This window comes from Acanthochromis polyacanthus, chromosome 11 (assembly GCF_021347895.1).
Source record: "Acanthochromis polyacanthus isolate Apoly-LR-REF ecotype Palm Island chromosome 11, KAUST_Apoly_ChrSc, whole genome shotgun sequence".
Classification (NCBI taxonomy): Eukaryota; Metazoa; Chordata; class Actinopteri; family Pomacentridae; genus Acanthochromis; species Acanthochromis polyacanthus.
In genome coordinates, this window is record NC_067123.1 from 18,902,827 (window position 1) to 18,916,741 (window position 13,915).

General features: G+C 41.9%; 2 protein-coding genes across 4 annotated transcripts in view; one reads left to right on the forward strand and one right to left on the reverse strand.

Moving 5' to 3' along the window:
* slc66a2 (solute carrier family 66 member 2) overlaps positions 1-4,131 on the forward strand; it is a 41,682-nt gene extending 37,551 nt beyond the window's left edge. For both annotated transcript variants that reach the window (XM_022217021.2, XM_022217022.2), the window contains one exon: positions 121-4,131. In XM_022217021.2, the coding sequence (XP_022072713.1) occupies positions 121-331 (211 nt within the window). In that variant the 3' untranslated portion in view covers positions 332-4,131. The remainder of the gene's footprint in view (positions 1-120) is intronic.
* Positions 4,132-7,821: 3,690 nt separating this feature from the next.
* The window catches only part of kcng2 (potassium voltage-gated channel, subfamily G, member 2), a 37,848-nt gene continuing 31,754 nt past the window's right edge, over positions 7,822-13,915 (reverse strand). For both annotated transcript variants that reach the window (XM_051955765.1, XM_051955764.1), the window contains one exon: positions 7,822-12,372. In XM_051955765.1, coding sequence (XP_051811725.1) covers positions 11,545-12,372 — 828 coding nt within the window. In that variant the 3' untranslated portion in view covers positions 7,822-11,544. The remainder of the gene's footprint in view (positions 12,373-13,915) is intronic.

The window sequence follows — 13,915 nt, forward strand, 5'->3', positions numbered from 1 at the left end:
TGTCATTAAAATTGACGCAAATTTAAAGTGTAATTTTAATCCCTTTTGTTAAAATAATGACTCACAATGAATAATCGGTCTCATTTTTTCACCGTACATTCTCTTTTCTTCCCCTTCCAGCATCAAAATGGTTCTGATGTGGACCAGCGGGGACACCTTTAAAACTGGCTACTTCCTGCTCACCCAGGCTCCTGTGCAGTTCTGGACATGCGGCCTGCTGCAGGTCTTCGTGGACATTGCCATCCTTTTTCAGGTTTATTACTACAGCCGCTACCCACAGAAACCAGTGTCCCACACTGTATCCCACACCACCAGTGCCAAAGCCCTCTGAGAGCCTCTGCAAGATCGAGGACAAAACAGCAGTGAGGAAGCACTTATAGCAGCGGCTGTGGAAATGTATAAACATACACGATTACCAAAGCACCTTGAGATGATGCAGGCGGCTCACCCTCACCTCCCAGTATACATGAAGACACATACACACTCATAAATAAGGCATAAACATACACAGACACCAAGTGATGTTGGTGCCTGCTGTAATACCTGAAGGCCACTTGTCACACAAAAACTCTTTTATTTATTGTCCTACTGACTTCGTAATGCAGTGGAATGCATGCGTCTGGGAATGCGGACTTCTCAAAGAATATCCCATGAATCGACCTGTGCATGTGGAGAATATTATGCACATATAGTACATGAAGATACAGCAAATATAAACTGCAGATGTATGCTCCGAAATCTGTGCTCAAGGAAACGTGGACCAGCTTTCGCCGTCCACATACGCTGATGAATGTTGCATGGACCTTCTGCCTTAATACACACACATCCATACATGGCTTGCTGCGTTACCAGCAATAGAAATGTTATGAATCAATCAAAAACTCCTTGTATACAACCTTACTGAATGTACAAAACGGCATTTGTTGTTTGGTTGTTTTTTCCAACACAGTGGAGAGATGCTGGTCAGACTACCACTTGTTGGACAGATGGTGGCCATGTGCTGAGACACTCGGTCCTGTGGGATGAAAACTAAAGAAACAGATGCAGTCTAAGTTCCACAAAGAGAGAAGAGTTCCAAAGGTTTGGAGATGAAATGCATCGACTTATTAAAAAAACAACTGGACAGAATCATTAGTGGCCTTGAGCTTAGCAGAGGGATGAGAGAAGCGAGCTTTGTAAGACAATGCCAAGGTTTTTGTACTAGTCTTGCTGATGACATTTTGTGTATAAATTTCATCATTCTCATGCCACAAATTTCAAATATCATAAATATATGCTCCGGTTAGCACAAAGTGAAGCGAGGACAATTCTCCATGTGTTGATTTCAGAAAACTCTTGCCTGTACTGAGGGTTTGCTATATGAAGCCACTCCATAAATGTACAGGAGTGTTCCCACTGAGATGTGATACTGAGCTGTTCCACAAACCCAACACAGAAACGTGCTTGTGTAGGTTGCTAGCTACTGACAGCTGTTGTCTGTACAGTCTTAGCATTTCTGCATGGGGCTAGCAGTCAGATAGATGCTAAAAACCCCAGGAGAAAATTAGCTCCGCATTCACTCTGAACACATCTTCAAGTGTAAGATGGCACTTTTGGCATAGTATTATCACGATTTAGTGAAGCCTCTGGTCTGTTGTTGCTGCATTGATGCAATACTGACAGACCGCGAAGAACGCCTGTTATTCTGAGCTCCGAGGGTTCATGCATTGTTCTTCAAAGATTATTTTTAGGGGCATTTTTGTGCCTTTACTAACGAGAGATGGAAAAGGAAAAGGTAAAAGGTGGAAAAGAGAGTAGGGGAATGGAACCAGAGACCTGCTGCTCAGAGCACCAGTGCTGATGCAGTTCACACCCCTGTACGACTGTACCCTCAGTTCATGCATTGTTCTAAGTCTGGAATAGTCGACAGTATTTGCTACTTTGGTTGTGTGCGTTTGTCATTTTGCTAACAAGTAAACCAGATATCCTACTTGGTCAATAATTTAACATATGCAGAAAGTCATTTTTCTATACCATAAAATGGCTTAGCTGTTGCCTTTTATGGAGTCTGTGAAGTCCCGCCTCTTTCTCCACCCACTCCTCCCCATTCGCTGCAGCTTGAGCACACCAGCTCACTTAAAACGTCACATAAAACTACTCAATGCTACACAGTTGCAATTTGTATTGTTGGAGTAATTCAAGCATACATGTTTGAACTGGAAACCAACTATGAAGAAGAATAGTGATTTTACAAAAGGCCCACCTTACAAGTTGACAGGTTTGTTTTGTGTGAAACCTGTCACTGCTGCCATTTTAAGGTGGAAATGTTCAAGTCTTTATTTCACACGTGATGTGTCTTATAGATAATAAAAAACACAACATGTTAGCAGATAAAAAACTTGATTTTCACCGGAGGGCATTTTAAAATTAGCTGTAGTCATTGCCTTTGGCAATTCTTAAACAGATGACCACAGCTTCCCTGCAACATCTTTATTCAGTGGAACTGTCAGGTACAGCTGTCAGTCATGATGATATCCACGACCGTTTAAAAGTTTGGGGTCACACAGACAATTTCATGTTTTTCACTCACACTTTTATTCATGTGCTAGCATAATTACACAAGGGTTTTCTAATGATCAATTAGCCTTTCAACACCATTAGCTAACACAATAGAGCATTAGAACACAGGAGTGATGGTTGCTGGAAATGTTCCTGTGTCTAGACTGTGTTTCTGATCCATTTAGTGTTATCTTCATTGAAAAATACTGTTTTTCTTCCAAAAATAAGGACATTTCTAAGTGACCCCAAACTTTTAAACGGTAGTACACGTCCTCTGTTTAGCATCAAGTAACCAAGTAAAAGCATCTATGACAAATTCTGCAAGCAGCCACCAGGGGGCAATCAAACTATTTTGGCTTCACTACAGGGGAAGCTGACATGTCATCCATCTTTATATTTACAATCTGAACAATAAGACCTTAGTGAAACATAGTTTTTGCAATTTAAAGAGCTATTATTCCTTTCAGCAATAATAACATATGCACGTTAACTGTGGCAACATTTCTGTGAGTGCGGTGGTTGGATTTACTAATGGAAATGATGACCAAAGCCCAAGTTGAAATGAAGCAGGGTTCTTCCTAATCGAGATGAACTTTAGAGATTGATACTGATGAATATGGTCATTAGAAATCCTCCTTTTACCTCCATCATATTTGCAGTAGATAGCACTGACTGGCACGTTTAAAATTCATTCAAATCTGATGGCATGCAGTAATACTACGGCTCACGACTCTACGTCACTGCGTGGCGTTCTGAGCAGGCTGTACTCATCATGGTTCTGAAACTCCTGTTCTAAAGGACAAACAGAACTGGAACACAGTGAGGAAATTTTCTTTATTATTGTTTTGTAATTTTCCCTCGGAAGAGGATCAGTGCCAAACCAGGAGGTGTCCGACTGTCAGCCCTTCACTGAACTGTGTTCTACAGCAGACCTGATTCTGTCCTCCTCCTCCAAGCCTCAAGGAAGGGAAACTTCCCTTTTGTTCTGCTGGGAGATAGTTTTCTATAAAGATTTTTTCCTCTTCACTATTAAAAAAGACATGGTGGGTGATTCCTTTGTTTCTTAGTAACTGAAATGCACTCCTTGTGTTTACATCTATTCAGCAGCCCTATTTATTTTGTGATCCTTTTTGTATTATCTTCCAGTGCCAGTGTAAGATATCGTACGCCTGTTCTTTATCCAGACGGTGGTGAGCGTGACTGTGTTGTGTGGATAATGTGTGATGCCTGACAGGTTTTTGTTGCGCTGAACAAGATCAAAAAGACCTCAGAGTTCCACATTCTTGACTGTTTAATTCCATGTACCTGATTATTTTTCTTATTTTGTTTTCTATCCTTTGGTTCATTTAGTTTCTATCTGAAGGTGTTTTCCCATAGAAACTGCCACGTTTGTGAAACCCTTACCTAGTTTATTAATGCACCAAAAATGTTTTTTTTATGCTGATTTCTTTTTTCTATGTGCATTTATTGGTTTGTATTTCTTCTTTTTTTGAACTGGCAGTCCCCCTTTATCACTCTTGAGGCTGTTTAAACACTCACTGCTGTCAAGAAACTAGCGTGACACTGTCACACAATAAAGAGGACACACAGAGACTCATGCATCTTTTTTATTTTTTTCCTTTTGATGGAGATGTTTGTGTCGGTTGCGCAGACATCCACCGTTGCTCCCATCAGCGGTGCAGCTCTGGTTGACATCAGTTGTCAAAGAATAAGCCCACCAGCCATGGTCCTTCTTTGGGCTTTGGGCATATGCCATCTGAAGCAATAAGCATATAAATTGTAATGTGCTGGGCTTTCAAATGAAGCTCTGCACTGGTGCAGAGAGGAGGCAGTACACAGATAATAGATGCACCAGACAAGAAAGGCTCAAAAGATGGGTTTAGGAAGACATTTTCTAAATTTGATGCCAGATTCATAATGTTCTCTCTGTAAGGCTTCCACTGCACCATTAACCAAGACTTGTCTGTCTCTTAAAGATTAGCCTCGATTTGTGCCTTAGTTTTCATTTTTGTTGCTGTAAGTTCTTCGACTGTATTAATCTGCTAAAGAAAATCACGGGGGAAGAAGAAAATCTGCACCAAATGCAAATTCTGTGTGAGGGTCTTTTCTACAATACAGATATATACCAGCAGAAAACACTTTAAGAAGTACACCACATGGGCCCTCACTGACAGAAATGTGTTTAAACTTTATCTCAAATTTAAACTCAAGGTCAGGAACTTGTACACACAATTCTCAAAAGAAAATTCTTTATTGTCTTCGGTGCCTTAGGGGAATCGAGTGGGTGTGAGAGAGCTTTCCTGCGTGATAAACACAGAAAAATGTCTACTACAGACTTCTGCAGATCCTGCAGTGCCTTGTGTTGTGCTCACTCCAAACCTCTTTACATCTGCATCTAACTAAGAGTGATGGGAGAGATTGTTACCGATGTGCTCCTCTAAGATCAAAATTACTTGCAGAACTTCCCACATCAAACTCAGTGACTGCAGTGCTACCTGGAGAGACAGTCTGCAGCTCTTTGATTGAAGTTACTTAAGCTTGTTCACTTGAAGCTTCACTGATTAATGCTGATATAATAACAACAGATGAAATGAATGCCTGGAAGTAAGATCAGATTGGTGCTTGTTGTGTTTATTGTTTAGTGCACAGAATATAGTATGCTTCACTTTTGAAATAAGAAGACTCTGAGATTGTGGACTAACTAACGTGAATGGCATAATACGATTCTAACCTAACTTGCTACGGCTGCTGGAGAATGAAATTCCCGAAACTCGGTATGGAGCAGAACAGAGTTGAAGTAAAACATCTTGAATCACTTCATTTATTTCAGTTCATTCCCATTTTCCTAGCTAGATGGTCATAACACTGTTCAAATGCTCTTCTGCATGTGTCTGAATGAATGAGGAGATTTCAACCGGCTGAAAAAAGTTACAAAAACACCACTCATCTTCATACTTGAAGCCTAATGAGCAGAAATTAAATTGCTTGTGTATTTGCTACAATTACAGATCTGCTGTGTTTCTAGTATCATTAATCATGTGTTTCCCTTTGTGGGAAACCAGAAACCACCAAATGGGAGAGATACACTATATTGCCAAAAGTATTCGCTCACCTGCCTTGACTCGCATATGAACGTGACATCCAATTCCATAGGGCTCAATATGACGTCAGTCCACCCTTTGCAGCTATAACAGCTTCAACTCTTCTGGGAAGGCTGTCCATAAGGTTTAGGAGTGTGTTCATGGGAATTTTTAACCATTCTTCCAGAAGCGCATTGTGAGGTCACACACTGATGTTGGACAGAAGGCCTGGCTCTCAGTCTCTGCTCTAATTCATCCTAAAGGTGTTCTATCGGATTGGGGTCAGGACTCTGTGCAGGCCAGTCAAGTTCATCCACACCAGACTCTGTCATCCATGTCTTTATGGACCTTGCTTTGTGCACTGGTGCACAGTCATGTTGGAAGAGGAAGGGGCCAGCTCCAAACTATTCCCACAAAGTTGGGAGCATGGAATTGTCCAAAATGTCTTGGTATGCTGAAGCATTCAGAGTTCCTTTCACTGGAACTAAGGGGCCCAGCTCCTGAAAAACACGCCCACACCATAATCCCCCTCCATCAAACTTTACACTTGGCACAATGCAGTCCGACAAGTATCGTTCTCCTGGCAACCACCAAACCCAGACTCATCCATCAGCTTGCCAGATGGAGAAGCGTCACTCCAGAGAAGGCGTCTCCACTGCTCTAGAGTCCAGTGGCAGCGTGCTTTACACCACTGCATCTGATGCTTTGCATTGCATTTGGTGATGTATGGCTTGGATGAAGCTTCTCAGCCATGGAAACCCATTCCATGAAGCTCTATGTGCACTGTTCTTGAGCTAGTCTGAAGGCCACATGAAGTTTGAAGGTCTGTAGTGATTGACTCTGCAGAAAGTTGGCGACCTCTTGGCACTATGTGCCTCAGCATCCGCTGACCCTGCTCCATCAGTTTACGTGGTCCTACCACTTGGTGGCTGAGTTGCTGTCATTCCCAGACACTTTGACTTTCCACTTTCTTCTAATACAGCTGACAGTTGACTGTGGAATATTTAGGAGCGAGGAAATGTCACGACTGGATTTGTTGCACAGGTGGCATCCTATCACAGTTCCACGCTGGAATTCACTGAGCTCCTGAGAGCGACCCATTCTTTCACAAATGTTTGTAAAAGCAGTCTGAATGCCTAGGTGCTTGATTTTATACACCTGTGGCCATGGAAGTGATTGGAACACCTGATTCCAATTATTTGGATGGGTGAGCGAATACTTTTGTCAATATAGTGTAATGACTCCGCCAAGGAGGAGCCTCAACAGAGTTATGTGATGATCGGTGTTGGTTTGTCTGTTAGCAGCATTTCTCAAAAACAGACTAGCTGATTTGGATGAAATTTTCAGGGAAAGTCAGAAATGACACAAGGACCAAGTGATGAGACTTTGGCAGTGAAACAGCTTTTAGTCTGGATCCATGGATTTGTTACAGAGTTCTCTGTCATTGCAAGATAACGGCATGGCATCACTTTAACTGACAACAAGTGAACGCTACATGAGCTGCCTTTTGATGTTCACATGATTACGACCCTAGTAAAAATCAACCATTGTGGACTTATTGGGACTTATCCATCCAAAATGATACAAAGAACAAGTGATTAAATTGTGGGGGTGTTTCAGAGTCCCATCAATTCCCGCTGCCCGCTACTTCTTTAGATCATGTTATTTAGTATCCGTACATAACGTAAACATGCATAACACACACCTGTGCTCAGCAGAAGCTCATTTTGCGTGTAAGTGTATGTATATTAAATGGTCACATTCTATGGTGCCGTGATTTGTGGCTCGACATTTTCCAAGATTTCATCCGTCGGACATGATGCAATGATTGAGCAGCCTTGGTGGAGTACTGCGCCCTCTGACTGATTTTCTTGTTTCAGCTTTGGTCCCGACCAAGAGGCTGTGTGAGTTATACAAATGTTAGCAAACAATGTGTTTCAACACCTGTATCATTGGGCAATCACCATGGAAAAAGATGGTGTTTCCTGTCCATGTAGCCTTCAAAATATTCTCTCACTGACTTGTCATTCATGTTTGTGGTCTTAGAAACATACTCTTTGATCTGCCACAGTGTAAAATACAATTTTTTCTGTAGGGTGAATTTGGTCCAGGGTCTTGTTTCCCCGTTTGGCAACATGATCTTCATCCTGACCTCACAATGTGAACAACAGTGTTGAGCACTTCACTGAGCCGACTTCACTGCTAGAAACACAGTTCATTTATTATTTATGACATTTGTGGGAAAAAACATGAACCAAGACACAGTCAAACCAGCTTCTAATGTAAGTGGATAAGTACAGCGCTACTGTTTGGCAGGTTTGAGAGCTTCCTTGTGTGTAAAAACTGTTAAATCAAAAGCGTTCCACATGGGATTGTGTTCATTATAATCTTTATTACATTTTTCAAAAGAGACTGTTCCTCCGGCTATGGATTCATGATGCAGAGCACAAATCCATTTAAACTGTGTTTCTGTTCAAATGCACCATCTGCTCCTCATCAAAACAATATTTTCATTAAAAACTAAATATTGTAGATATAAGAGTTTTAAGAGTGTTCAGTGTAATATTGTCATGCTTTTAATGATTCAGTGACTGCGATTCAGAGTCAGCAGGCTCAACGTGTCCTTACAACCTGCGTGGCATATTAAAAATAAGGAAAGCTAATTTGCACTTTCAGGCACACTTTGATGGTTCCAACTTGACAACAATTTGGGGAAATGATTTTTGAATGTGTCACTTCAAAGTACAAGGCACTCAAGTCGGAGAAAATGAAGCGCTGTGTTTGGAATTATATGAGAAAATCATGTAAGACTGTGGAAGTCATTTGCAATACTTGAAATGGTTTTCAACTAATCATCTTGGGTGTGCCGTTTTGACAGCCTGAAGGTGGATGTGTAATTCTTGACACGCTCAGCCAACCTCTTTGAAGAGAAGCAAAGCCGTAATTGGACCTTGTGGTCAGAGCGTGCTTTATTACATTAATATGTTATTATAGATGCATTTTTGTTCTACCAGTCACTTTTCCCCAATTGGTGACATGAGGATCGGCACCAACATGCTGTATAATCTCTGGCTCTCAAACTGACAGCTAGACTAGTTATAATCAATGATGGTCAGCAATCACAGGGGTGTCCTATCCAGAAAGTGACAGAATGTGAACTTGCATGTAAGTCTGGGTGGTTATTTACTGCAGTGTCACACAAAAACCTGCAAGGATCCTCACATCTCATTTCCACACAGCTGCCAGGTGTGTCTTGTGAAATATTTAGCTTCAAGATGTATGAACTCAGTCAGAACAAGTTGAAGTAGCTAGACTAGTTTCTTTTTAGTTACACATTTACACATTTTGTGAACAACTAAATAGTCTGTTCGCTGATTCGTTTCTGCAACTTTCCGTACAGTGCGGCCTTACCTAAATCCATTGCAAAGTTATGGTTTTTCAAAATATATGAGCACATTTTGCACAAGGAAAAAAAACCCAACAGAATGAGGAGTTTTGCAAACGCATCAGAGATCGCGCATGTCCCCATGGAAATGAATGGAGTTCTGTTTGACTCGCATATGTCCACAGAGCTGTGTGAAAACAAGGCGTCAACATTCTTTCCTCCGTTGATACTGAATGCAGCAGTAAGTAAACTGGCAAACTGCTCTCAAACAAAGTAATCAATAAACAAAAATGAACCCACAACAGAAAGAAACATTCAAAAAAATCCACTCACAGCTTTTTTTTTTCTCCCCCAAAGGCTTTTAACTGTTCCCCACAGTTAGAATGTAGTACACCCCTGTAGTTTTCAACCTCAACCATGATCTGGCTTTATTGCTTTTATATAAGTCAAGTGATGCTAGCTGAGCCAAGACCATGACAGCTGAATACACTCCATTCACTAATAAATACTAAGAATTGTGACAGAGAGAAACTAAATGAACCTTGACATTCAATTTTCTTAACTATCTCCACAGAGGGATAAAAGTTCTAAACTAGCTCTGGATGGTTTAACTTCATGTTGTGAATAATATCCATTGCTTATGAGTGCTAAACATGTCAGGCAGTGTGCTTACCTTAACATAAAGATGCATATCAAGGGGGAATATCGAGCTTGATTCTCTCCAAAGGTAGAAAAAATATTCCAACCAGGACTTCTATCCTCTTTTATTTACACATTATACCAAATTAGTTTAATCTGGTCTAAAACAAAGTGTCAAAATGGTAAGTTGTGGTTTCATGCGCTGGATGATTTGGTTGCAGTGACCTCCTGACCCTACCATTAGGTTGCCAAGGTAGTCCTGATTAAATGGATTTTCAGAGCACTAGATGACGTTAGAGCCCGAGACAGTCAGACCAAATCAGAGCGACAAGTCGATCAGGACACTGATAATCACAGTCTGTTTCTAAGCTTGGGGAGGACCAACAGTGTGAAGGCAAAAAATACTCTTTCCCTTTTCTAAGGTATTTCCTTGCAGCTATTAGCTGACGTCATCCCAAATTATCCTCCGACAGTCAGACGCTGTAGGAGGAAGATATGCCAGCACTTTCTGCCCTGGTAAAGGTTAGATATTGTCTATTCTGACGTGACTAAGCAGACGAGTTGTCTCCATATTGGTCTGTAATCTAAATCTGACCCCTCTCGAAACTACAATATATACCTGAAGACCAGAGAGAATCCTCAAAACCGATGCTGGCATTGCTTGCATGCACAGCTGCTCTGTCAGTGTCAGTACACTTTACTCGTAATCTAAGTCATCTGAGTCTCCAGTGCGTCTCTCTGTGTTTGCCTCCTCGTCCTTTCTTGACTTTGACTGTTTAAAGGGAGCGACTCACATGCACTAACATGCATGTGCTGCTGGATCAGCTGCCAAAACATGGAACAGAGAAGCTTGAATTACAAGACACAGAGACAGACAAAGAGTGTGACTTAATCCCCTGCCAGGACGCCATTTCTCCACTATATCTTTACATAGCAGATAGTTGTTTGCAGTTCATGAATGCTACATTAACGTTCACAATCTTGCATATTGCACCTTTAAAGTGTTCATTCGTGAAATTTAGATGTTATGGCAGAGTGAGGCTCACTGTTTACCCCCATGTCCAGTCTTTATGCTGAGTTAAGTCAATTTTAACTTCAGCTTTATTGTTTGTACAATAACAAATTGGCATGACTCTTCTCATCTTTCCCAGCCTTTGTGTGAGACAAAGTTGGAGACATTGATGTGGGACCAATCCTCTTGTCATTTGACATTTTAGAAATAAATAAATTTCACAGCCGACTGTAAAGCCCTTTGACAGATAAATGAATTTCATATTATGTTGAGACTAAAAAGCAACAATTCATTGCAAATGAACGCACTGACAGCATCATGTACATACATGACACTTATATAACAAAGCTCCACCTACAGTAATCTGTTTGGTTAGATGCAGTACAATGGAGAGAGAACGAAAAGGATATTTCTCCTTTATAATAATGTTTGACATCTTAGTAAACCAGTTTATTTCAGACAATCCACTCAAATGCAGCTTAATGAGGAACATTATTTATCAGCCGGAGGTCTGAGTAACAGTGTGTGATGTTTTCGTTGATTTCCTTTTCACAGACTGCTCTGAATCGCAGTCAGTGAGAGTACTGTTTCAGTCCATTTTTTTAATCTCATTTGACTTGAGTTATTTAATCATGAATACTGTATTGTTACCCATATTTGAAAGTCAAATTTGTGGGAAAAAAGACCTCTGCATCTTCTCTGTAAAACTTGTGAGGCTCAGATACACTCTGGTGCACAAGCACACAATCAAAGCGAGACCTCAAGCTCCACAGAAGAAAATCTCCTCCTTGTTCACGGTCCTGCAGCTTGTCATCTTTGAAGTCCCAGTGCGGGGTGTCATGGCCTTCCAGGCTGCCTCTTGAATACAGACAGACAGACAGACAGAGTGGCTAAGTTTTCATGGACGCTCTAATCTCAGCAGCTCTCTGAGCAGCCATTATCTTTCTCCGCTGCACAGCTGACGCGGCAGCCTCTGTGATGCCGTGGTAGCTGTCCGTCTCCTGAGAGTCCTCGCTGTTCTGCGACTTAGTGCTGTCCTGTGAGTCCGGCTTCTGCCTCAGTGCCCGGATCTGCTCTTCTTTCAGCTCCAAGTAGGAGCGAGAGAAGGTGTGAAAGATGGATGTGACAGGGAACGCCATGAGCAGGATGCCGCTCAGGATGCTGCTGAGTGCCACCACCTGGCCCGGGATGCTTCTAGGCACCATGTCGCCGTAGCCCACTGTGGTCATGGAGATTACCGCCCACCAGTAGCTACCAGGGATGCTGGTGAACTCCTGCTTGGCTCCCATTTCGCTCTCAGCTAGGAACACCAGTGGTGAGAACAGAGCCATGGCCACACACAGGAACAGCAGCAACAGGCCGAACTCACGCGTACACCTCCTCACTGTCAGACCAAGCGTCTGCAGGCCTAAGGAGTGACGGGCCAACCTCATGACATAAAAGATCCGTAGAGCTCGGAGAACTCGGAGGACTAACCCCACCTTCTCCAGGTAGTTGTTCCCTGAGCCCGTAGGTTTCCCTCCCACTGACAGAGAGTCCACTATGAGGGTGATGTAGTAGGGAAGGATGGCCACCACGTCGATGACATTGAGAGGCGTGCGCAGGAACATACACTTGCTCTGAGTCTGTATGAAGCGCAGCAGGAACTCCAGGGAAAACCAGGCCACGCACACCGTCTCCAGAACAAAGATGTTATAGCACCTCTGGGAGCACTCACCCTGCAGATGAGGAGAAAAAGCACATAAAGACCGACATTAAGGGTTGTGTTACATTGCACAACAGCAACAACACCCTTCAGCGAGTGAGACGTGAGAAGTTCAAAAGCATTTGAGATGACCCGAGGACGCAGCGTGGAGTCATTAATTAAGAATTTCAAAGCCTGTTAGATCTCACAACAAAAAGGTAAGTTTGTTCTCTCGCCGAGCAAAACGCAACAGAGAAGGCGCTGAAAGATGCATGAAATGTGAAGCAAAGTCTTTGATTACCTAGTAAAACTCACTGAGTCTGAGTTGGAACCTGAAGGCTCCAGAGGTGGAAGATGTGCAGACGGTGTTATATAAGAAACTGTCAAATGAGGGCAAGCTGTGGATGTTCAAACTAAAATATTCCCTCTCTTAATGATAATCTATTTTTTGAAGACTGATGAAATAGTGTTCATAAATATTTGAAAATATAATTATAAGAGATTAGGTTATTAAGTCACCCCTGGAGGAGACTGAAAACAGAACATGAGTATGCTTTTAATTCTTCTGGCACTACTGAGTGTTATTAATTACCAGAAATATTCTTCACTTTGCTACATTTGCACGGATTGATTATGTTTGGATTAATTACAATATGTGGAGACAATGCAACGGTGAAGAAAACTTTCTCTGGACTCTTTTAAAGCTTGTAAATCTTTCCCATCTTTTCAGAGTACTTTCAAAATGGCTCAGGTGTTTGTGGTGAACCGTCTGAGGTCATGTGGAAACATTCGATGACGTTAGCAGGTTTGCCAACACGTACGAGCTCTGAGGTCGTAAAGGTGCTCTTCATGCGTGATCGAGTACGTAAGCAAACCATTTTTTCTTAGTATTTACTCCATCAGCCTCATGCATTTTTCAGAGTGTACACTCAGTTTTGCATACAGTGTGGTTTTTGCCCTTGAGATGTCAAACTTGCTAAACCCATTAGGACCATGTAAATGACAGAGTGGCAAAGCTGGAGTTGCAGTTTTTCATGCAGCAGTAGCAGTAGCAGAAGAAAAAAATGGGTAACGTCAAGGTTCACAAATAAAATGAGAAAAAACTGTAATCACGGTGAGTAAAGGGGCTTGAAAAAGTAGTTATTAAGATAAAAAGTGCACAGGCTAATCTGCAGAGTCGTGTACTCTAACAATGCTGGCATTAGTGCAGCAACAGAGTCTAACTAAAAACATTTTTCTGACAGGAAAAGCATGGATGCTTGGGTTGATTGTAATTGGAAATTACTCTCTTCGACAGATTAAGGTAATTTCAAGCTCTCCCAACTTCACTGGGGAAAGGTTATTCATTCTCGAAATTGTGTTGGTTCAGACTCTGGCTTTTGGAAAACACATCAACAATGTAGCACTGTTGTTCCAAGTCCACTTTTTGAAAGTTCAACGCAGTAACCACACCCCAGCAAGAAGTAACGTCCAGTTTCTCGGCCGGAAAGCAAGAAACCTGCTGGCAAACATGACTGAGTAAATGAAAGCATGCAGGTCAAACTGTACACATTTTGCACCTGAGGTCATGAAGCAAA